Source organism: Episyrphus balteatus, chromosome 3 (assembly GCF_945859705.1).
Source record: "Episyrphus balteatus chromosome 3, idEpiBalt1.1, whole genome shotgun sequence".
In the NCBI taxonomy this organism is placed as follows: domain Eukaryota; kingdom Metazoa; phylum Arthropoda; class Insecta; order Diptera; family Syrphidae; genus Episyrphus; species Episyrphus balteatus.
In genome coordinates this window covers 36,793,853-36,818,484 of record NC_079136.1, presented here as the reverse complement: position 1 = coordinate 36,818,484, position 24,632 = coordinate 36,793,853, and the positions used below count along the sequence as shown (strand labels likewise).

Sequence of the window (24,632 nt, the reverse complement as noted above, 5' to 3'; positions counted from 1 at the left end):
GAGTTTTATGCTTAATCAAAAAGAAGTTGCAGTAGAAATATGGTATAACGATAAAAAAAACTACTGGTTGACGAAGAGATGGAAATTATTCTTCACTCTCTGGGGCCAATCATATAATTTTTGTGATTTTGTTTGATGTCAAAAAAGGAAAACTACGATAAAACTAATTTTAATTAGGGTCAAATTATTATTATTGAAGGAATTCAAGTGTTTTGATTTTTGCATTTTCATTATGAAGTTATTTTAGTTTAGGACAAAGCTTTGAAGCTCATGAACTCTACAAATTTTACCCTATTTGAAATTATGAATTGTATTTCTGATATACAAAAGCTAATAATTGAATGAGAAATTCCCCGTTCGCCTCGCATTTCACCAGTTCTGCTGAAATCCTCCTTTTGCTTTGAGAATAACTAGTTTTTTAGAAATTTACTAATTTTTATAAGTAAGAAAAATTTACAAGTTTTGCTGAAATTTGCCAGTTTCAGCAGAAATTTATCAGTTTCAGCGGAAATTTATCAACTTCAGCAGAAATTTGCCAGTTTCCACAGAAATTTATCATTTTCAGCGGAAATTTATCAGTTTCAGCTGAAACTAACAACTTCCGCAGAAATATATCAGTTTCAGCTGAAATTCACAAATTTGGCAGAAATTAAACAATTTCCGCAGAAATTTATCAGTATCAGCGAAAATTCATCAGTTTCAGCAGAAATTAAACTATTTCGCAGAAATTTTTAGTGTCAGCGGAAATTTTTCAATTTCAGCAAAAATTTACCATTTTGCACAGAAATTTATCAGTTTCAGCAAAAAATGTATCAGTTTCAGCAGAAACTAACAGCTTCCGCAGAAATTTATCAGTATCATCGAAAATTCATCAGTTTCAGCAGAAATTCACAGTTTTGTTGAAATTTACTAGTTTTAGCAGAAATTAAACTATTTCGCAGAAATTTTTAGTGTCAGCGGAAATTTTTCAATTTCAGCATAAATTTACCATTTTGCACAGAAATTTATCAGTTTCAGCAAAAAATTTATCAGTTTCAGCAGAAATCTAATAGTTTCCGCAGAAATTTATCAGTATCAGCAGAAATTTACCAGTGACACCAGAAATTCACAAGTTTTGCTGAAATTTACCAGTTTCAGCGAAAATTTATCAGTTTCAGCAGAAAATTCCCAGTTTCAGTGGAAAAATAATCAGTTTCAGCAGAAATTTACTAGTTTTTCTGAAATTCACAATTTTTGCTGAAATTTACTAGTTTTAGAAGAAATTTTCCACTTTTCGCAAAAAATTATCAGTTTCAGAAGAAATTTATCAGTTTCAGCAGAAATTTACGAGTTCTTATTTTAAGGTTAACCTAACTTATCTTAAAATAAAATTTAAAAATAAAATTAATATCTTCTTACACCCTTTTCGAATTAAAAAAAAAGAGAAAATTCTGCAGGTTAATTAAGAATGAAGGATGGCACATTAATCCTTTTTGCACGAAAATGTTCTACTATTTTTAGCTTCACTCTTCGCTAATACCACTTTTATGCTTCATATTGTGCGCTTTCTCTCCCATCGCACAGTGTTTAACTAGTAAATTAGGTCAAATGAAAATTCTATTATTCTCTTTGATTCCAAAAATTATAAGCTGCTCCCCCTAGTTCGTGAGGCACCATAAAGTGATGGCTAGGAGCGTGTACGGTGCGGTGGGTACATAACGTTAACCGTCTCAAAAATTAAAATACACACAAAATGGAAAATCTATGAAAGTACTAAAATTTTCTAAAAACAGAACTCAAATATACACACAGACAAATGTAAACTTCCTTTTTAGTGTATCTACACAAAATATTTTCTATAAAAGAAGAGGAAATCTTTGAAAAACGTCGAGATGACGACTATACACTTTCAGAACCACGATGAGAACGACGACTACGACTATTAACCCACCACCAAAGCAGCACTATAGAAGCAGAAGCAGAGCATCACAAAAACAAGAAGTAATCGCAAAAATTACATAAAATATTCAAAAGCATTCATTTCGTATTGCGCGCTCGGAAAAAAACCTTTAATTCAACTTCCAAAAAGTCGTCATTGCTTCTCTTTTTCTCTATTTGTGGGGGAGAAAGCAACAAGAAAAAAAAAAAAAACGAATAACTAGAAAAAGAGATATAAAATTATTTAGATCCTTCCTAGCTTTTAGGTGGTTTATCCTTAAAATTCCACGCTGATACCCAACCGACGTATAAAAGGAAATATACAACAAAACTGAACACGCCGCTTTGGCATCATCTCTATGAAGCGAGGAAAATTTTTAGTGGTTGGTATAAAGAAGAAAATAAGGAAGAAATAAATAAACGACAAACTCTTGAATTAACCATCAAGACGTCCGTCGAAGAAGGAGAGTATATTATAGAATAGACCTAGCCATCAGACAGGACCAGTGGCGTATCCAGAAAAAAATTTGGAGGGGGCTAGAAAATTTTTCAAACATTTTTTAGAGGGGTACGAAAAATTTGTCTCTCTAATATATTCACCTTTGATCGGGAGTGAAGCTCTGTGCTGCGGTACTGAAAGTGGTATAGTAGCATTTAACTGCTCTCGACGTCTACAGCTTCGTACTACTGTCTCCTGTCTCCTGTTTTCAAAGTTCTTGTGTGACAAACACCATTTTCGATATAAACGCCCATGAAATCACTTTTAAATTTCACGTGAAATAAAATATCATATTCTTCATTTGGATCAATTTCAAAAACTTAGAAATTGCTTCGAACTGTCATAGCTGAAGGATCATCCTTTTTAATTTTGTTTCTGAAGTTAAATTATTACTGCTGGATGCCATTTTATCGGCAATTTTAATGGAAAAAAAAGAAGAATTCAAAAGAAAAAATAAGGAGACACAAATAAGTTATGATAATATTTTGTCCAAAAATTATAGATTCATTGAAAAAGGCACCAAATTTACAAACCGAAATAATGTGAATTGAATTCGATCAGAAAATTTAAATGAGTGAAAAATGCAGAAAGTGAAAGTCTAGAAACTAATTTTCCATTAAATTATTTTAGATGTTTAATTCGAAATATATATTTTTTCATAATATGTTGCTTTTTTAATCCGAATTCGAAGTCCAAAGTGGCATTTGCTGAAAGAAACCATTAGTTACATATGATGACCACTAAGATTTTGAGATATCAAATATTTCTATTTCCAATAGCTTTAAGAAGTATATAATTTTTGAAAAAAGTGTTTATTGAGATTGCATAAGAACTTTTGCAAAACTAAACGGTGTATTATTCGACGTACGTATTATACTAAAAAGTGATCTGAAGAATTTCGAATTGGACTTAAACCCGAAAAAAACCACCCAACCCCCAGCTACAGCTAAGGCTCTTACTCAAACAAACACAAATAGCCGTTTCAGAATTTGGAGGGGGCTCGAGCATCTGAGCTGCCTCTAAATCTATAAGATTTACGAACAAGTTTCAGTCAAGCATATATATTACAATGAAATTGGGTAAAAAATAATATGATCTGGAAGGCTTGGAGGGGGCTTGAGCCCCCTGAGCCCCCCCCCTCAATACGCCACTGGACAGGACTACGAGAAAAAAAAAAGAAATCAACTTCTTCCCCCATCCTTTTCTTTCTCATGAATCTCGTTTACATTGATACACTTGTATCAAATGAAAGATATAACCTCAGGTGTGTAAGTGTGTCTGTATGTGTGTGTGATAAGTTTATTTCCTTCGATTTCCGGGCCAAGTGCCCACTTTACTTCTTGAATTCAAGTGAAATAGATTCCTTGTCGAAGTGGATAACTTTACCTACCCATCACTCTACTAGCACATCCCCAACACCCTCCTTTATGCCCCTTATCCCGCGACACGAACCGAATAATTTATCCTTTCCTAATGGCTCCCATTTGGATGCAAAATAACTCTTGTGTTTTATGTTATTTCCTAAGGATCTCTCCCATCTTTAAGAAAAAAAAAATAAAGGAAGAAAAAAAAAATTAAAGGTGTCGTCCTTTTATAGAATGCACTGGACGAAGGATACAAACAAACATCCTTTCATTATCAAAGAAGGTGAGAAATTCCAATAAACCTAACCCTCATCCTTCCTTTGTCCTTCAAAGAAAATGAAACAAAAAAAAAAAAATGATAAAATAAAAGAAAAGATACTCTCGTCTCCTCACCGAACAAGGACATAAGTGGACCAAAAAAATAAAGGAAACTTTCAACAAAATACAAAAAAAAAAGGAAATAAATAAATAAATACTTGAGAAGCCTCTTTTAACGGCCTGCCTCCTCTTCAAATGGGGCAGAGAAAGTGAATCATTTTGAGAGGGTATAAGCTTGAGATCACTTACAAAAAGGCGAGAGGGTCCTTCAAATCGATTGGATTGATTTCGACTATACTCCAAAATGAATAGGAATTTCCTCCTCCTCAAGGGATTGTCAGTCGGTTTGGTACTAGGATCATACAATCGAACGGAAATGTTAAGATAAAGGACGAGACACTATAAGGACCAAGGACGACCAAAGACCGACAACGATGACTCTTGTTCGAAGACCGGTAGATTGGTATGTGTTACGCACCACTAGAAATAGTCGAGATATAGAAATAGATCAGTAGTTATGGTGTAAAGTATAATTTTCTGGTTGTCGTCCTTTTTTTTCTCCTCTTTCCACAAATTTCGAACCCAAAAAAAAAAGCCAATAAATTATGAAAAATATTTATTGGAAATTTACCTTTTGGTTATATATACGAGTGTACCTATGGAGGTTTCGAAAAAAAAAAAGGTAAGGACCCACAAGGATAAGTAAATTCCATTTTTTTTTTTTTTGCTTCCTTTTTGGTTGTATTTGTATTTTAGGGTTAGAGATACTTCTTTGCCTTTGGGAATGATGGTGCTTCAGCTATTCTATATATGAAATGAGTCTATTTACTTTGAGGGTGTCAAAGCATAGAGCCACAGATGTATTATAGAAGAAGAGAATCTTATGAATCTTTATGGCTTTGTGAGATGAGATTTATTTGTTTTGTATCTCCTTCTTCTTGGTTTTTTTTTCTTCTATCGTTCTTTCTTTTTTTTAAATAATAAATAGAAATGTAATCGGTAGATAAATGAATACCATCAATAGAACGATTAGGAAATTGAGATGAATTTGTTTTGTAGTATTTGGCGAGGTTATAGATAGAGATATACAAACCTACAAAAAAGGAATAAGGATTTTCTTTGATTTCAAAAATAACGAAGAAAGAGAGGGTTAAAGATTTAGATAACTAAAGTAGGGTAATCCGCCCTGCGACAATGTTGTCAAAGTAAAGATAAATAAAATGGTAAAACAGAACTGATTTGTAGTCCAAATATAAGCCTTTTAAACATTAAGAAATTATACTTAGAAAAGCAAGTTCGAATCTTTTGTGTGTGACTTTAAAGATAGGATAAAGTTTTTTGTGGTATGGGGGTGGTTTTATTTAAAAGTTTCACCTCTCTTTTCTATAAATGATTAGCAAATTAGTGCTAGAACTTCAAGAGTATTAGATTATAATCTAGGAGGAAACTTTTAATTATGTATGCTGAGAAAGGAAAAGGTGGGGGACTTTTTTTTTTTTGTTTATAATTATACATAGGTTTTTACTTATTTGATTAGCTTGAACTTATTCCACAGGTCTATTTTAGTATTACTTTTTACAGTGAGATGAAATTTTAAAACCACAAAATTAAGTAAACCTGAAAACTTTCAAAAACTTTACTTTTTTGTGAAATCTTTTAATTAGCATTCGTCAAAAGTTCAATGTTTATCAAGTAGTTTTCAGCGAGTTAAAGGTGTTAATTTAAGATAACTACCAGGGTTTCTGATAAGAAATTTTACTAATTTCAACCAATGCCTAAGGTGTTTTAAATGCAACTAAGATGCCACAATATCCGGATAAGTGGTTTAAAAATGTATTTTTTATAATCAAGAGAACCAATGTGTTTTTCAAAATTTGTGTTGTTCCTTTTTGGGGTTATATGAATAATAGAAATTTCAGCAATTTTTTGGCTAAAACTCGAAAATTTCTGCTGAAACTATGAAGTTACAATTCTCAGCAATCTCGTGAAATTAATTGGATCGTCTTATAAAATTTGGTTAGCTTCAGCTGGAGCTGATGAATTTTGTCGGGAACTGGTAAATTTCTATCGAAGCTGGAAAGTTTCAGCAAAACTAATCAATTTCTGCTTTAACTCATACTGAAACTGCCCAAACTGTCGAAATTCAGAAAAATCGAAAATTTTTTACGGAAATGGTAATATGCAGATGAAATTCCTGTTTTCGGTAGAAGATGTAAATTTCTTCTGAAACTGTTTAGTTTCTAACGAAACTGATAAGTTTCACAAAATTTGGTAGGAATGTCTGCCGAAAGTTACCGATTTTAACAAAAGTCGTTACTATCTGCTAAAACTAGCAAATATCTGTCAAAATGGCCAGATTCATGAAACTGAAAGCTAAATTTTTGTAGAAACCGTTGATTTTCAGCGAAATTGGCAAATTGCAGAAAAGTTGTAAATTTCTGCAAATTGTTAAATTTCAACAAAACTAGTAAAATTGAGTAAAACTCAAAATTCTGCTGAAACTGGTAAATTCTTATACGAAACTGGTAATTTCAGCAAAACTTGCAAACTTCAGCAGAAGTGGTAGATTTCTTCAGAAACTGGCAAATTTCATCAAAATTCGTAAATTTAAGCCGAATTAGTAAGTTTCGGCCCTAGTTAAACAATCTCCTGATTGCATGAAAAACTCACGTAAAAAAACATAGTCTTCGAATAGCTTTTAGTTTATTGAAACATTAACTGTTATCTATGTACAACAAAGCGACTTTTAAAAGAATGAAAATATCAATTTTGCTGGCATTTGTATAAATAAGCAATAAACAATAATAAAAATTTTCCCATTACCTGTAATCACGTATATCGCACCAACTTACTACTTCATACACAATACCACCCCTTCTCATAAACACTACTTTCTCTTTCTAAGTAAAATAATAATAATGAAAAAAAAAGCCCTCAACCACAAGAAAAGATCACATAGCAATTCAGCTAATTATGGTTTCCCATTATCATTCTTCGTCCAAAAAAAAGTTTTCCATTTGCACTATTTCTTCATCGTTGAAGTTTTCTTTCCATTTTTTTTTTTTGTATTTTTCTTGATGACCCTATTTCAAGTTGTATTATTATTCCCTATACACCACTTATTATAACATACAAAAATGTCCTTATATATATATTTTTCTTTTTCTCTCCCTCTCTCTGAGATGTCTGTTAAGACCAACTTGTCGTACAATAAATAAGAAAAACTTAAGCTCTACCTGGCAATGTATACAGTCAACATAAGGTAAAAGTAAAGGTACATTACGTACATATTTCCCCATTTGTAAAAAAAGGTGGACATTTTTCTTGGACTTATTTCATCAAAAAAATGAAACAAAAAAAAAACATATAATATACAAAAAGTTGAGGGGTGCTATGAGTGTGGAAATGGGATAGCCTCATTTTTTTTTGAGAACTAGCAATTGTCTTGGATAAAAATAAATAAAGTGTGTATTTTTTCTGCGTGTGTGTGTTTGTCAAGCAGGACATACCTAAACAAAACCAAAAAAGAAAAAAATACTTCCCGACACAAAGTTATGAATGACTTTAATGAAGATATAATAAAGGTGAAGTGTAACAAAAATAATTACTTAGAGAAGCTTTGACCTCTTCTTGTGTTACCCAAAAAGGAGGGTTGCTTTTTTGATACCTATGGAATTTGTTTCTTTCTTTTTTTGTCCATTCATAGATACGTTTAAGTTCGGATTCTTGTGTTTTTTTGATAGAACAAGTGTCAGAAATCTTCAGAAATTTAAGTTTTGCGTTAATAGGGTAAATATTGATCTTGTTTGTTCGGTGTCTTTAAGATTATTAAGAATCTAGTATCTGGTATCACCTTGGTATTGCATACAAAGATTGTATCGAAAAATTCAAACAAAGTTGGTGGTGAACAGTATTGAATTGGATAGAACATTTGTCATTACATTAAAATTTACACTTAAGCTACTCCTCTAACGAAATAGAAACACTGCAGCACTAAAAACTGAGACCATTTTCTGACACAAAATTAAAAGAAAAAGCTGAGCAAGTACAAACAGCAGATAGTACCTACACCTGACAACAGCAGTTGGTTTGACGATCCTCCATATTTCAACTAACAACGCTTCATGATACATGATTTTGGGTATCTTTCAGGAAACCTTTATCAGCGACAAGGCGCACAGTGGGGAACCTTGTATGGGAGAGTGGAAAAAACTCCGTAAAATCTAAACTACTGGACCGTTTTTGATGAAATTTTCAGGAATAATAGGAAATAAGAAGATAAATCAACACCAGTAATTTCCGCCCACTGCCCCGCCCACTAAAGTGAAAAATGGCTATTTAAGTTGAAAAAAGTCGAAAACTAGTACTTTTGTATGAAATTTAACGAAGACAACGTGACTTGCAGTAACCAAAATATACTTTTCTGAAGGTTTTCAATGTTTTGAAATCGAATCCGAAGTCATAAAAAATTAATCAGCTCCTGTTTTTGAAATATTACCGTTAGAAAATGCAAAAAAAGTTTTTTCTTGACTATTTCGGACCTTATTCTTTTAAATAAGTAAAATTGTCTCAACATATTTAGTAACGGTTTATATAATAACTGATTTCCTTCTTTCAAGACCTGTTTAAATCTTTTCGATATATTTTTTACTGCCTGAGATATCTTGAGTTGTTTGGCATGGTATATCTACCATATAAATTATACCGTCATTATCTCCTTTATAATATATGAAGCCGAACCCACTTACTACATTTTAAGATATCTCGGGAAATAAAAAAGATATCGAAAAGATTTAAACAGGTCTTGAAAGAAGGAAAATAGTTCTAATAGAAACCGTTATTCACGTTGTATGGGGAACTGGAAAAAACTCAATTAAACCTTAACCACTGAACCGATTTTAATGAAATTTTCAGGCAAGATTATTAAAAGCAAGGGAACCAAAATAAGATTTTCTTGCAAGCTTAATTATTGTTTAAGACTTATGAAGAAATTTAAAAAACAATTTGTAGGTTTTAATTTTAGTCATATCTTTATTTTAGTTTTTTTGTGCTCTGAGGGCCATTTGCTGAAACGAAACTTAAATAATTTAAGTTGAACATAAGCTTCTATTCTCTACTTTTTCCTCTGCGTAAACTGCTACATAAGAGTTTATTTAGAACATAAATGCTTAAGTTTCGATTCAGCAAACGGCTGTGAATCTTATATTCGTAAACCCCAGAAAAGTTTAAATAAATTGCACAAAACGTTGAAAACCGTCCATTTATGTATTTCTCGATTTTTTTTTTTAATATGTAAATATTTTCAAACTAACGTCAGATTTGAATTCATCGGATCAAAAAACATATTAAAACATATGATTTTTAAAAAAATCTTTCCATTTTTTATTATCATCTGCTTTTTTAGAAAATACGTTTTTCACATTTGCTTACCTTCAAATTGCTCTAAAAAGTTTATTAGGACGAACTAGGATGAGATTTTTGGTGCCAAATGTTGCTGAGATTCAACACTATCATGTGATATGAGTCCGCCCACAGAGGCAAACAGAGGAAGTAGTTAAAACAATTTTTGAACTCAAAATTCCGGAAAATTAGAAGTATTCTTAAAATGAAAAATCGAAAAAATTTTTTTTCTGCTAAACTTGTAACTGATATTGTTAAACTGTTTATTTTTAATATATTTACAAAAAAAAAATTTTTTTAAAGTCAAAATTTAACTGATTTTATACCATTTAAAAAATACTCGTATTTACATCAGTTTTCATAATTTTTCAACTTTGAATACAAATTTCTAAATCTAGAATTTTTTTTTTGAAAGAAATGCTTTCACATCCTGATTCTACAACATAATTACTGTAAGAAAAACTCCCAACATATAAAAAAAATCCAGCTATCACACCAATGAGTTTTTTCCACTTTTTTCCCACTGTGAGGCGGTTGTCAGGGCTCTTTTTAGTTTTTTTAAGACATTTTTATCTCTGATGACAATGCTCTTGGGAGTTCACAAATCAGTTTCAGAAATGTTTTCTAATTTTGGTAATATACCTCGAATTTAACGCAACCAATACCTACTTGTTCTGTACCTAGTTACAAAGTTTTAAATGGAAGTTTAATAACAATGGTCGGCAAAAAAAAAACAAAAAAAGTCGGGAGCAAGAACTCTGTAAGGTGATTTAAATAATCTTGAATGTGCTGAATTCAAAACAGTTTACAGATTTTTTCCATCACGTCTAGTTTTTGAGCTCTGCTCATCACAATTTTAGCTATAAAGTCCCAAAAACCAATTTGAAATGAAATGTTTTTTGACATTTGATCTAAAAATATTATTTTTCCGTAATATTTTGCTATTTTTTTCAACCAAATCAGGAGTCGAAAACTGAAATTTACTTCAAATCTGCTTCAAAAACCATAAGTTACCTTAACCACCAAGATTTTGTGATATCATACCTTTCTATACCAAATATCTTTTAGAAAAAAATAATTTCGAAAATAAAAATAAACGTATTTAAAACGAGAAAAAAATATGGCTTTTGAATATTGCATTTATGTAGTTTGGCGAAAAAAAATTTAACGGTGATGAAATTCAACGCCAAAAGTACCACAAAAACGCGTTTTTGACCTGTTAATTTTTAAATATTTCGAAAACTTGACGTGCCAGTCAAATTTTGACTTCGGAATCAGCACAAAAAAGTTCTTTAGAAAAGTATGGTTTGGTTCAAGCTCCATTTTCGTTGCCGACCAGTGTAATTGACTTTTCGGCAGAAAAATTATTAAAAGTTTATTTAACTACACGGAAAAAAGACAATCCCATCTGCTTCAACAAGATTGCTTCTTCACATAATGGAAATCCATCACTTAGGTAAGCTTTAAAACTTCATTTCATTTTAATAAGATTTATAAAAAAAAGTTGAAATCTTCTTAGTATTTCTTAGTAAAAACAACTTGAACTAATTTTTAAATTTTTATCAGACTTCAGTTTTAGTTGCAGTTTATTATACAACAGTGAGATCGTCGCCTAGTGACTCAAGAGTTGTAAGATCGATCCTGCCAATTTATTCAACTTTTTTCTTAATTAATATGTTTATACATAAAAATAAAAAGATTTTATTATTACTTTAAATGTACCTACTCTTTAAATTGGCATATTCAAGAAGTTAAGAAGCTTAATTTAAGACGGAAGTCATTTTGGCAAAAAAAAAAAACATGCAGAAATCCGTTTAATTTAATACAGAAACTTTTTGTTTTTATCATGAGTCTTTTTTCTCCGTGACGACCTACCGTGAGCCTCCCTTTTCCGGCTTTAAAAAAACGTGAAATGAAAACTCTAATGATTTACTAGACCTTATTACTGCTCAGTGTCAAATTGATAGGGACCCACATTGAACATTGATATTTCATTGTTTATTAAAATCCAACCTCCAAATCGTTGAATGAAAAACTAAGGTTATCTAACATTGCTCGATTTTATATCAATTTATACAATCTACGAGTAAAATGTTAAAGGGTATATTACAACCCATGTAAACCCCTTAAAAGTTCCCACTGATGTTAGTGTCCTTTTCATAAATGTCTTACAATTTATTTTTTTCAAATAATTTCCAAGAAAAATTCTAACCTCAAAAAAAAAAAAAAAAGAAGAAGAAAATAAAAATCCTCATTAAGAGAATGTTCTAATTTCTTTGAAAAAAAAAAAAAACGAAAAACTGTAAAATAAATTTATAATAAGAAAATGTTATGTTACTTCTTTTTTCTGAGATACAAAAAGTCCTTCGGCCATGCAAGTGAGCACAGAGTAGGGTTCCCATGATGTTACCTCGTAGTTGGCCTAACACAAAAACTGAAAAAAAAAAAAAACAACACCGTGTATCATTGTCGTCCTCATCATCATCATCAGTATCCTCATCATCGTTGTAGACTTAGTCAAGTCCTTTTTCGTCGTCATCATCGTCGTCATCATCGTCGTCGTCGTCGGTCGTCAGGGACAGAAGCAAAAGAATGCTGATGTGGAAGTAGCACCACACAGAACACAGATACACATAGTAGCTTCATCGTGTGAGACCATTAAGTTGATCTACGCTCAGGTTATTAAAGGTTGAAAACATGGAAAATTATTCAGCTGGAGGTCTCTAGTGTTCTACCAGCTACAGCTGGATGATGAGGCCATGTCGTCCTTTGCTCCCGCGCGTGATGGTAGCTCAGGTGTATACCTATTTTATGTTAGCATGCACCAGCAAAGTCGTAACTAAATAAGGATGAGCGCAGACAAAAACCGCACAAAACACTAAAAAAGGAGAATAAATAACAAAAAAACAAATACCACCCCCTACTTTTTCAGTGTGTCCCTATGGGTTGTGTTCTCTTTTTCCCTTTTTTTCGTCATCGTCGTCGTCAACATCATCATCGTCGTTGTCGTCCTTTTCAGTTTCCAACTCGGTTTTTAAGATTTCATATTTCTTTCTGAAGAGCCGCATGTTAGATAAAAGTGGTAGTGGAAAGTGCAGAGGCAAGAGAGGAGATATGAGTGATGCAGTTGCTTCTACCACCCCCTCCCTCAACCCTCGTTAAAGATAGGGCGCGGGAGGGTGTGTGAGTGGAAGGCCATTTCACAATATAAATGGAATATGAGGGCATTATTTTTGTTCCATAATAACTGGGTCATTACATGGATGAAAATGTTGCAATTTAATATTAAGTCCACCCCCCCCCCCATCACCAGCTATCGTTCGTCCTCAGAAAATGGTGTTGGTTGAATAGCTCTGACTGCCTTGTGGCATCGTACACATAGTTGAATAGAAACAAGCTGAAGAAGAACGAAAAATAAACCTTTAAGACCTAACGCGACAAGAAAAGTGGATATTACTTTCGAATATATTTTGTGGGTGGCTTTTTTTTTTTCTACCCCCCTTTTTTCCCTCAATCAACCCTCTGCACATATAGAGTAGAGAATATCACCCTTAATGTAAAAGGATGATTGTGGGACATTTTTAAGGTCTTGTTTGTTTTTTCTCGTTTTTTTTTTTCGTTCTTTCAATTTTTGTGTACCTTTAAGGCAATGACTTGAGAAATGTTTTCACTTTTACTTGAAGCACAATTTTTATTTTCAATTTTTGTTCTTTGTTGTTGTTTTTTTTTTTGTGGGAAGATGTCCTTTATTTTTCAGTTTTAAAGATGCGACACGATAAAATGTATACCTACGACAAATATGTATCTTTTATATATGGGTTTATGGGTTTTTGAAAGTTTTGTATCCTCAAACTAGCAACAGGCAGAGATGATGTTTAAAGTAAAATTGCATATACAATTTCTTGAAGTTTACTTGAATGTTTGTAGACATTTTGTATATAGTTTTGAGGTTTTTGTGTAATAAAGTTTAAGGCTTTTGTGTGGTTTGTTATTTTAATTAATTGCTTGTGATATATAGAAATGGTTTCGAAATAATAATAATGTCAAAATGTCTTTTGAAATAATCTTCTTTATATTTTCCATATGAAATTGAGTTAACAATGAATGTTTAAGAGATAGGTTAGATATATATGTATGTTTATTGTTTATTTTAATCGGTAATTGATTGGTTTTGTAGATTGTTGTTTACCTTTAAATTGTCTTTTATATTATAAAAGATCCTAGGATCAGGTATCCTTGATGTGTGAGTATAAAATGTGTCAAAGTACTAGTTTATATCTTCTTCAAAGCATCTCAATTGATTTTAGATTTTCTTGTTCTTTATTGGAATATTAAATTATTTGTATTTTATCTAAATATCAGATAACAACATTTTCTTGGAAAATGATTTTCACTTTGATGTGTGATGTGTATATTTGTCTAGAAGATGTTTTATTTTGCTTTAATTTATTTGAAAGGATTTATTGAGGGGGAATATCTATATATTAATCAAGGATTTGAATATTGTGTGAAGATTTATTTGTCAAAGAAATATAAATACATACCTAAATTACCTACCTGCAATATTGATTATTGATTTTGAAGAGAAAGAGCTTTTGCAGGAAATCGATATATCTTTTGAGAAAAAAAAAAACATTTAGCTATTTAAGTATAAAATGAAAAATTTAATAAGGTAAAAACGTATTTTATATCGAGTTTGATTGAAAAAACAGTGAAAACTCTTTTTTTGTTTCTTAATCCGTACCTACATATATTTAAATAAAATGCACGACTGGGTCGCACGAACTTGCTCTTAGAGTTAAAGTTGCTTAAATTTTTAAGACTTTTTATATAGAAATTTGGAAAAAAAAATAAAAGTCGTTTAAAAAAAAAATAAAATAAAATCTGAAATCAAATTGCCCTCCAAAACAAGTATGCAGTTTTGACTGATATATTAAGATGCATTTTTGGAAAAAGAGCCGTTTTTTAAAAAACTAATTTTTTATAAATAATTTTTTGGAAAATTAGTTTTAAAATAAAATTGGTATGCCATTTTGTAGAAATCACTAATCGGCATCTTAAAACAAAATTTCAAAAATATTCAATGTCCCGTTTTCGAAAATTTGATTTTTCAAAAAAAAATTTTCAAAATTTTTTTAAAAATCGAAAAATTATTTTTTTGAAAATTTTATTCTTGGTTTATATTTAAATTATAAAAATGGTTCTTCAAAAAAAGTTTCGTTGAAATCGAATAAGCAGTTTCGGAGATAATCGGATTTAAAAAAAAAAAAACGGTTCTATGGCAGGTACCGTTAATAATGATTTTCAAAAAAAAAATTTTTCATTAAAAGATAGACCTTAGTTTAAAACTATCCTCTGAATTTTTTAAACAAAATCGTTGGAGCCGTTTTTGAGATATTTCAATTTTACTAAAATCGGTATATGACAAGTACCGTTATTTTTTTTCCAAAAAAAATTAATTCCAAAAACCCCTCTGGAGAGTCGCCAAATAATGCTACATACCATGTTTGACATAAATCGGTCCATCCGCTTAGGCTGTAGGTTCGTATACAGACAGACAGACAGACAGACAGACTGACAGACTGACAGACTGACAGACTGACAGACTGACAGACTGACAGACTGACAGACTGACAGACTGACAGACTGACAGACTGACAGACTGACAGACTGACAGACTGACAGACTGACAGACTGACAGACTGACAGACTGACAGACTGACAGACTGACAGACTGACAGACTGACAGACTGACAGACAGACGGACTTCCGGGACCCATTTTTTTGGCATTGTCTACCATCGTAATGTCATGGAAAAATGTTATCTCAACTTTTTTTTTTGTACGAATACATAACTTGATATATAGTACCTATATCGGAAGTAAAAATGCAAAATAGTTATTTTTGATTTTTTTCAATTGAAAAAAAAAATCTCTTAAAGCCAAAACGCGGTTTGTTAATCTCGAAAAACCAAAACTCGTTTTTTTCTATATACACAAATCGTCTTTTGAAAAACTGAAAAAATTGTAACTTATCTTCTTTTTTATTTTTTATTTATGTAGGTACTCTCACTAAGGCATATCAAATATGCAAAAACGTATACAAAAAATCGTCTTTGTTCCTTAGTCCAAAAGTGAAACCTTTAAAGTTATTTATTTCAATTTTATGTGAAAAACTAGAAACTCGTTTTTTCGACAAATTATACAGAAATTTCGTTTCAAAAATCGAAAACTCGTTTTTATGTCTATTTATATAAAAATAACGAAAACTGGTTCACTGTGTATTTCAAACTTTATTAAGTGCACAGTGAGTTTGAAATAATCTCAAAGATCGAAATTATTTACGAAATTCGTTTTAAAAGAGATTTTTAAAAAAATTACCTAATTAAATTGTCGTGAACAAATTTTAATGTAAAACAGCAAAAATATGAAACTGTTAACAAAAAAATACAAAAACTCGATTTTTGTTTTTTCCTGTTTGAAAAAAAAAAAAAATAAAAAACTCGTTTTTAAAATAAAAGCGTTAAAAAAAAAACAAGATTGTATTTAAAATATGAATTATGTATCGAAAACTACAAGCAAATTCAGATAAATGTTTTTTGAAGCAAAATCAAAAACTCATTTTGAAATTAAGAGTGTTTATCAAAAAAAAATTAAAATGGTATTTGAAATATGACTTTAAGCTGTAAAAACATTCCAGTAAATTTTTTTTCAGGCAAAAACTAGTTTTTCTTGTAAAAAAAAAATAATGAGAGCTTTTTTCTATTAAAAAAAAAAACGGAATCTCGTTTTTCAAGGGGCTAAATTACGAAAAATAGCTTCGTATGAGATTCCATATGTCAAATTTGAAAAGGAAACACTGGAAAACGAGCAAAATTTTTTCTTAGATCGGAAACTGGCTTTTTTTTTTATTCATTGATAGAAAAAGTAAAAACTTAACTTGTATATGGTTTCTATAAGGCTTTCTGAACTAAAGAATTTTAGTTAAAATTTAAAAAAAATTTTACTTTACTTTGATAAGAGAAGCGAGCTTATAGAAGTTAAATTTATGTTTGATGAAATAAAACAAAAATAGAAATTATTGAAAAAAAATCTTTGTTAATCAGTCTTACAACGTGATTATGAATTTGCTGATTAAAGAACATCCAACCCATCTTCAAAAAACGTCTCTTAAAATTAATTTTATTCAAATCATTTTATCGTTTGTCTTAATATAAATTTGTCTGCTTCCCCGTAACAAACACAAATCACTCTACTACCTAACTAAATTGATTTAAATATTTATGAATTTTATAAATTTTTTTTTCCTCACATAAAAGACTCTATGATGCGTTAACTTAAACAGGATTATAGCTAAGCTTAGACTATACAAAAAAAATCAAAAAAAAAAAAAAAAACTCTTGACATAGCAAAATGAAATCCCGATAAAGGTGAGTGGATTGCAAATTGCTATACGAGTATAATAGATAGATGCTCCAATATCATCTACTAGAGTAAAGGCAACAAAAAAAGATTCAGTCGGGAAGCTTCATATTCCATCCTGTGTCGACATCAACATACAACAAAAAACCAAAGTGATATATATATTTTATTTTTTTCAAGAATTTAACCTACAACAAAAACGATGATGGGATGCATCAATGATTTTAAGTATCACGTATGAATAAAATATCATATCATTTGCATGAAAAGACTTAAGGCTTGTTCCGATTGCATATAAAAATTTCAACAACAACAACAGCAATTTTTGAATCCAGGGACACAACAACAACAATAAATGATACACAGACACAAAAACAATAAAGGACTAAAGAGACAAAGCTCTACGAGTAGGTACTAGAGTGTATGCAAATGACTTAAAGTATCTTCCTATCCAAGCATCTATTGAACTTAAAAATAAAAAAAAAAAATGTGAAAAAAAAAAACTAGAAAAACAAAACAATTCGATTCAATAATCGAAAATATTTTGCAAAATGTGCAAACATCCTTAGAAACAAGGCTCATACACACACACATGACCAGACCATACACAAACATACAAATTCTAGTATCTATTTCTATAGGAAACCATTCGTCGTCCTTGCTCCGAACAAATGCGGTCCCGATGCCGGTAGGTCGGTCGCTCCAGTCCGGTCGGGTCTCCCCCCGAAGTTTGTATGGGTTTGGGTATTATTTGTGTGTGATGTTGATGTGCATATGCGAGAGATGATATTGATTGTGAATGCCTGATGGCCTTTCTCTGTATTATGTATGGAGGAGAGGTGTAGGTTTATTTGAAAGTGAGGCTGTTATTGAGTACACAAACCAGACCAAAGCATTGCCAACAGTTGAGGCTGGTTTTGGAGGAGGTGATGTAGGTCTCAGTTAGAATCCTCGGAAGAGGGAAGAGGAGTAAAGGATATTTTGAATTAATTGCCGAATAACACCAGATATTGTTTCCAGAGCGTGAAAGAGAGAGTGAGAGGGAGGGAGATAGATATGCTTAGATAGGCGCATGATGATGATGATGATGATGGTGTGTTTTGGTTTACCCTTCTAAAGCAATTATTTGGAAAATATGTTTGATGATGATCTACAGAAAAGTCGTCGTCATCGTCGACATTTTGTCTCTCTATGGCTACTCCTCGTCGATTCCAATATTTTGAGTTCGGTTTGGTTTGGGTTGGATTGGGTTGGTTTTGGTTCGATTGGATTTGATGGTCTTCTCGGTCCTTTTCGGTTCTATATGGATGTCCCCACACACGGCTCCGCACAAGTTCACATTCATGGTCATCATATACGAATATCAGAAAATATGCCCGAGAGAATCTCTATATTCTCACACTGATGGCTTGGAAATAGATTTAAATTATTTGCATGCTCGAAACGAGTTAACACCAAACTGATTGGATACGGAAATAGATTTTGTGTTGTTTTTCATATCGAAAGAGAGTTGGAATTTTTTTTGCAAGCAATTTTTTTTTTTTTTTCATAGGCTATTAGCAAAATTCACATTTCTTTATTTTTGAATGAAAAAAAAAAAAACTTAAGTGGAATTTTTGAACATTCTGTCAAGGACTTAACTGATCTCAACCTTAAATAAAACTTTACTATTCGATTTTACAGCTTTCACAACTATGTATGATTGAATATTGTTGCTTTTATCTTTTATATTTAAAAAAAAAAAAACATTTTTGGATTTTTAATAAATTTAAAATTAATCGATGAATTGTTTGGAAGTTTTGTTTTTATGTGTCTTATAATAATTTCTTGAGAATTTTTTCGAAAAATGTGAGAACATTTTGAAAATGAGAAAGTTTTAAACAAAAAGAGCTTTTTTTTCAAGCTGAATTAAAAAAAAAAAATCTATTCCTCCAAAATAAAATTGAAGCTTTAAAATCTATCTTTGAATATCAGTCAAAAAATACTCTTCCACTTTCAACATTTGAATCGTTTATTTCAGAAACAACATAAGTCCATTTTTCCCAAAAAATTTTTTTTTGAAATTTCTCATTTATGTATAGTATTCATCTTCTGGAAAGAAATTAAGTATGTCAGAGCCTCCAAAATAAGAAAACTTAAAGTAAAAGTTTCAAAATATATGGAAAGATTTTACGCGGTGGCAACATTTTTGACTGTTAAATACATGACTTTTTACCAGTTATATATTATTTTGGCTGCAATCGGACGCACGTCCTTTTGTTATACATCTTTAAAATGGTGAGGAATTATTACTCTATCTACATCTATTAAATTTATTAAAATTGAACTCAGGGTTCAAAAGTTATAGGCAGATTTCTCGCGGTGCAAGCGTTTTTAACTGTTGATTATATGACATTTTACCAGTTTTAAATTATTTTGGCAGCCATCATGATACGTAAGCCTTTAAATCATACATCAATAAAAAGGTAAAGATTTACTCTATTTACTGCTATTTTATTCATTAAAATCAGGGTTCAATAGCTATAGCTAGATAAAAACAAAAGTTTTACCAACAAAAATTCATTTATTTCGGAAACGACATAAGTCCATCAACTTTAAAGGCTTAAAAACCCGCTAAGACTTGAAAAAAAAAAATCATATTTTAAAGGTTTTTAAATGCGTCTTATATGCTAGATTATAACTCGGCATATCTACTCTAAAATTGAAGTGTTGAGGAATTTTAAAAAATAAAAAACAGTTTTTTGTTGCTCCTGAAAAGCTAATGGACTTATGTTGTTTCTGAAATAAACGATTCATTTGTATAAACTCTTTTGGTTCTTATTTATCATATCAACTGGAATACTTTCATTTAATTTCACGAAGTTGCATTTTATTGACAGGTTATTTTGGTATAAGTTGCAAACTGTCTCATTTTCGCTACTTTTTCATATGCGAAAAAAGCACGTATACGCCACAGTGTACGTTGACAAACTGCAATTAATCTGAATTACAACTTTGGCTTGGATCATAACTTTTCTTAAAAATTGTAAACAAATTATTGCAAGATGTTTTTCTTTTTCTGTATAAATTTAAGGATCATTCTCGTCAATATTAATAGAATGATTACTCGATTGGTAATATTTTAATAAAACAGTTATAACTAATATGGAACAATTTTATTTTCTTTAAATCAGTCAGACTTAAACATTTTGAAACCTTGAACTTTTTTTCAGTTTTTACTTTTCATGTCTAAAAATATTATTAAAAATTATCTTTTGCAATTTTTTCTTGACAAAAAATATTCTTTTAGTATTTTAAAGTATCCTTTAGACATCAAAGTTAGTCACTTTAATTATATAGAAGTACATTTCATTTATCTTCTCTATTTTAACAATATTTTTCATAATTAAGAATATGTTTATAATCCATCATATTTCATATTTAAAAATTTATCCTTTAATAAGGATGTCAAGGATATAATATTTTATGTGGTAAAACATTAACATAAAGAACTCTAAACTGTAGATATTACTCCTACATAAGAAATAAACTTTTTTCTTTATCCTAATTGCTGCAATAATTTGCTTTCATTATATATAAAATTTGAACCCGAAAAATCATAGAGCACATAAAACCGTATTCTCATGTTTACATTGTTAATGAGGCGAAATCCTTTTAACAATTCATTCCTTGATATTTATTTTTATTTTTTTTTTTTTGTATTTTAAATGTTTAACGTTTGAACTTTATGGAACCTGAATAAGACTGTTCGCATTAAGTTGTGTTATCTTTTGCTTTGAAAGAAGGAACTTTGCCATAACAATATAGTTGTTCGACACGAGACACAAGATGAGGTCCTTACAAATTTCCCAACCTTGTTTGTAATTTTTTTTTTTTATTTTGTCGGAAATTATAATGTTAACAACAAAAAAATACTACAAAAAAAAGGAGAAAACATTTTATTGTAATTATTTTATGTTGGGGTTGGTGTTTTTTTTTTTTTTTTGTTCCTTAAACATGCGGGTTCCTTTGTATCCTTTTTATATTTCAACTTGCTTCCTTCAGGGGGTATCCCTGTATTGTATACGCTCAAGTTGTTTTTCTTAGTTTTAATTATTATAGGGTTACCAATGAACGAGTATATCTCTTTTGTGTTAAAAAGAGCGTATCTATGAGGATAAGGATGCAAAAGGATGCATGGGTGATGGCAAAGAGTATTATATTTTTGTATATAAATTTTTTTGAAAAAGAAACTTCGATCCTGACGATGATGGTGCGGTGTTTTTGAAATCGTATTCGCCATATAATACCCCTTAACCACATGAGCAGTTGTTGAATCTATATCCCCAGTACTTTGGGTATATTTCGAAGAGTTTTGGTTTTTATATGTTCCTATGCGAAACCGGAAATGATGGCGTGATATTTGAGAATGAACATTTTTGGATGTTTTTTATTTTGTTCTTCTCCATTTTCTATGAGGAAATTCTCTGTGTTATATCAATGAATGTATGGTAGGTTATATCCGGGGCAAGGGTAGCGTGTGTGTGTGTGTGTTGTAACCTATTACTTTTGTTACACGAGATATAGCAAGAGCCAGCTAGCAGTAGAAATAGCAACAGCAATCCAGTGAGAGAGAGCTTTTTGGAATTAGAAGGTTTGTTAATGAATGAGGAGCTAGTTAGTCTAATGGTGGGTAACCTGAGTACCCTTTTTATGATAAAACCTCTCAGATTGTATATGCTGGAAAATGTGTGTTTCCATTGGTTTCACAACCTATTCCTATTCAATGTGGAGAGGGTTCAGCTTTTGATTTTGATAAATGAATAGCTCAGATATATGTACGAGTATGTTTGGGTTTTTTTGTTTTGTGTAACTCTGGATGATTTCTGTTTTACTTTCTTTTGCCCTTGTGATGGCTTTTTTTTTTTTTTGGTCGATAGAAGGGAAAGGGGGTAGGTTGGATTTTCAACTCCAACCCTTATGCAGTTTCACATTAATTTTTCAAAATCAGGGATGATGCTTAAAGTGTAACAGAAGCTGCTCATTTATACCTATGTTTTTTTTTTTTGTACTTCACGTGTATTATAGGTTAGGAACATACCACCACCTGAATGATATGGGTGATGCCATAGCTAATAGGCTTTTGCAAACCTCTTTTTCCATGGTAATTAAACTTCGCTAATGACTCTGCTTTTTTTTCTTTTTTGGGGAATATAAATGGATGAATTGTGCGTCTATAGTAAGGATTTTTTTTTGTTTTGTTTTCATGTGAAAGGTGTATATTGTAAATTCTATACGCATCGTTAAATAGAATTTAATATGTTTATTTGTTTCTGTATGTGTGTTTGTGTGTATGGTGCGATAATTAATGGATTTTGTGGTACATTTAAGAATACATTATTCATATAGACAACACAAATTTTTTGATTGAAGAGTTGTAAGTGATGATGATGATGATTAGTATGTTACATAATTTTCTATTTTAACAAAAATTTTCATTATTTTTGTTAAATCTTTGAATTAATATTAATTGAATAAATTAGTATAGTTTAACTACACGTGTTTGGCATAAATTGATTTTAATTAATTTTTCTCTGTTTGTTTTCAGAGAGGAAGTGACGAACTTTTAAGTCAAGCAGCAGTTATGGCACCAGCATCGGACAATAATAATCAAGATTTAGCAACAAAAAAAGCAAAACTAGATTCGGGCACAGTTTTGGGAGGAGTTTGTAAGTATTTTAACAATATTTTTATTTTATATGTATATCTAATTTACTTTATTTTAATTGAAAAAGTTACGAATTTGAGCCATAAATGAATAGAAATAACCTTTTTTAATAAAAATATCACTCAAACTCAAATAGATTAAAAGTACCAGCTGATTTTTTTTTACTAGGTACATGTTTTAAAAAAAAAAAGCAACTTAAATCAAAAAATTGAGTCAAAAACAACTTTCCGAACTTAGAATCTTGCAATATTGAAAAAAGGGATCAAAATTGGAATTAAAATCGTCCTCCCATAAAAAAAAAAAAAAAAAATAATTTTTAAACTACGTTTTTAGATTTTCACACCAAAACTCTTAAAATGTTCATAAAAAATTTTTTTTTTTTAATAAAGAAATTTTGACAACCTGTATCAGCTTAGTCCTTTGACCGATTTTAAAATGTCTTTTTGTTGTTTACAGCTTTTAATATTTCCTAATTAGTGTTTTTTTATAAAATACAATTTAAAAAAATGAACACAAAATAAATTTCCTTTTTACATTAATATAGTACAGTCAGAAAATTATAACAAAGTTCTGACTGTAAAAATTCTTGGTAAAAGTATTAAGCTGGAGGAAAAAATTAAGTAAGATAAGTTTACGTCGTATACGTAACTAGACTTAAAGGCTATAAAGAAAAGTCAAAAATGACTGGAGTTAAAGATCCAGCCAATTTGAACTTCTCCCGAGTAAAAAGGGAACTCAGCTGCACCACCGTTGCACCACGCCCGCACCACTTTTGACCGCCGCACCACCGCTGCACCACGTCCGCACCATTTTAAAAATTTCTAAACCGCCGCACCACATCTGCACCATGATCAAAAATTCTATTCTCGTACTTATACAAATGTTTAAGTCGTCTTCAAAGTTATTTTGACTTAAGTAACAAGTTGCCATTTCGTACAAACATGACTTGGTGGTAAAAAGGTTAAGGCGTTGGACTTCTAATTGAAAGTGCTCTACATACTCGGGTTCGGATTTCCTTCCCGTTGGTAGTTTTTTTTTTTTTTTATTTTTCAATAATCCAAAATGGTGCAACGAATTTTTCATACAAAATGAAATGGTGGGGACGTGGTGCGGATTTGTTTTATTTTTTTCTTTAAAAATTCAATTTCTATTTTTACTCGGGCTTTCATTAACAGTTAGAATTTCAGTTAAAATCCTGAGTGTCCAGCGCAGTTTAAGTATTATAAAAGTGGATCACAGAATTGATGTGCGGTCAAAAGTCAAATGCATTACAAATTGATTTCATTTTTCATTTGTTTATATTATATTTTGAAAAGTTTTATGAGAAGGGAAATTATTGTTTCGGCATTAATCGATACAAAAACTATTTCGATAAAAAAAAACACTCAAAAAAGGTCTGACCAGCAACTTAAAATCCTTTTTTTTTATTTCTCAATAACCCATCTATTCATCCATCCATATTCGAAATATACACACTTCTCTTATTCACAGACATATTGGATGCTACCCGTAAAAAAAAAGGGTCTAACATTTGATATAATGAGGGTCGATGTAAGCATATTTTATACATTTTTGGGGGGTGCCAACGTGTACAAAATCATCATTTATTCATTTACATCAAGGGTTATACGTTATTGGCAGTAGGAAGTACCTGGAAAATGGAATGGTGAAAAAATAATTGGAGCAGAGTTTCAAAATGAGATGCTTCTATAAGTGCTGTATAATATGAAAATCATTCGATCTCACTCATTAACCAATATTTCGTGTATTCAGCCCTTAATTTATATAAATTTTGTTGTTTTTTTTTTTTCTTCCGGTATTGAAAGGTAGTATTTTCCGCACGTTGGCATTTAAAATTTTGCAAAACCCCGCATTTTATATATCTACCTACACACACGTTTATATACAAAAAGCAAAGGGTGGCACACATATTATAGGGTGCCTATATCAGCAAATCAAAAGGATTGGTTTGTTTTATGCTGATTCAGCAACGTATGTTGTGTTCG

General features: G+C 30.8%; 1 protein-coding gene across 12 annotated transcripts in view; it reads left to right on the top strand.

Annotated features, from left to right (window-relative positions):
- Nucleotides 1-24,632, top strand: part of LOC129913862 (polypyrimidine tract-binding protein 3) — a 525,860-nt gene that overhangs the window by 444,569 nt on the left and 56,659 nt on the right. For all 12 annotated transcript variants that reach the window (XM_055992807.1, XM_055992802.1, XM_055992808.1 and 9 more), the window contains one exon: nt 22,507-22,627. In XM_055992807.1, coding sequence (XP_055848782.1) covers nt 22,507-22,627 — 121 coding nt within the window. The remainder of the gene's footprint in view (nt 1-22,506; nt 22,628-24,632) is intronic.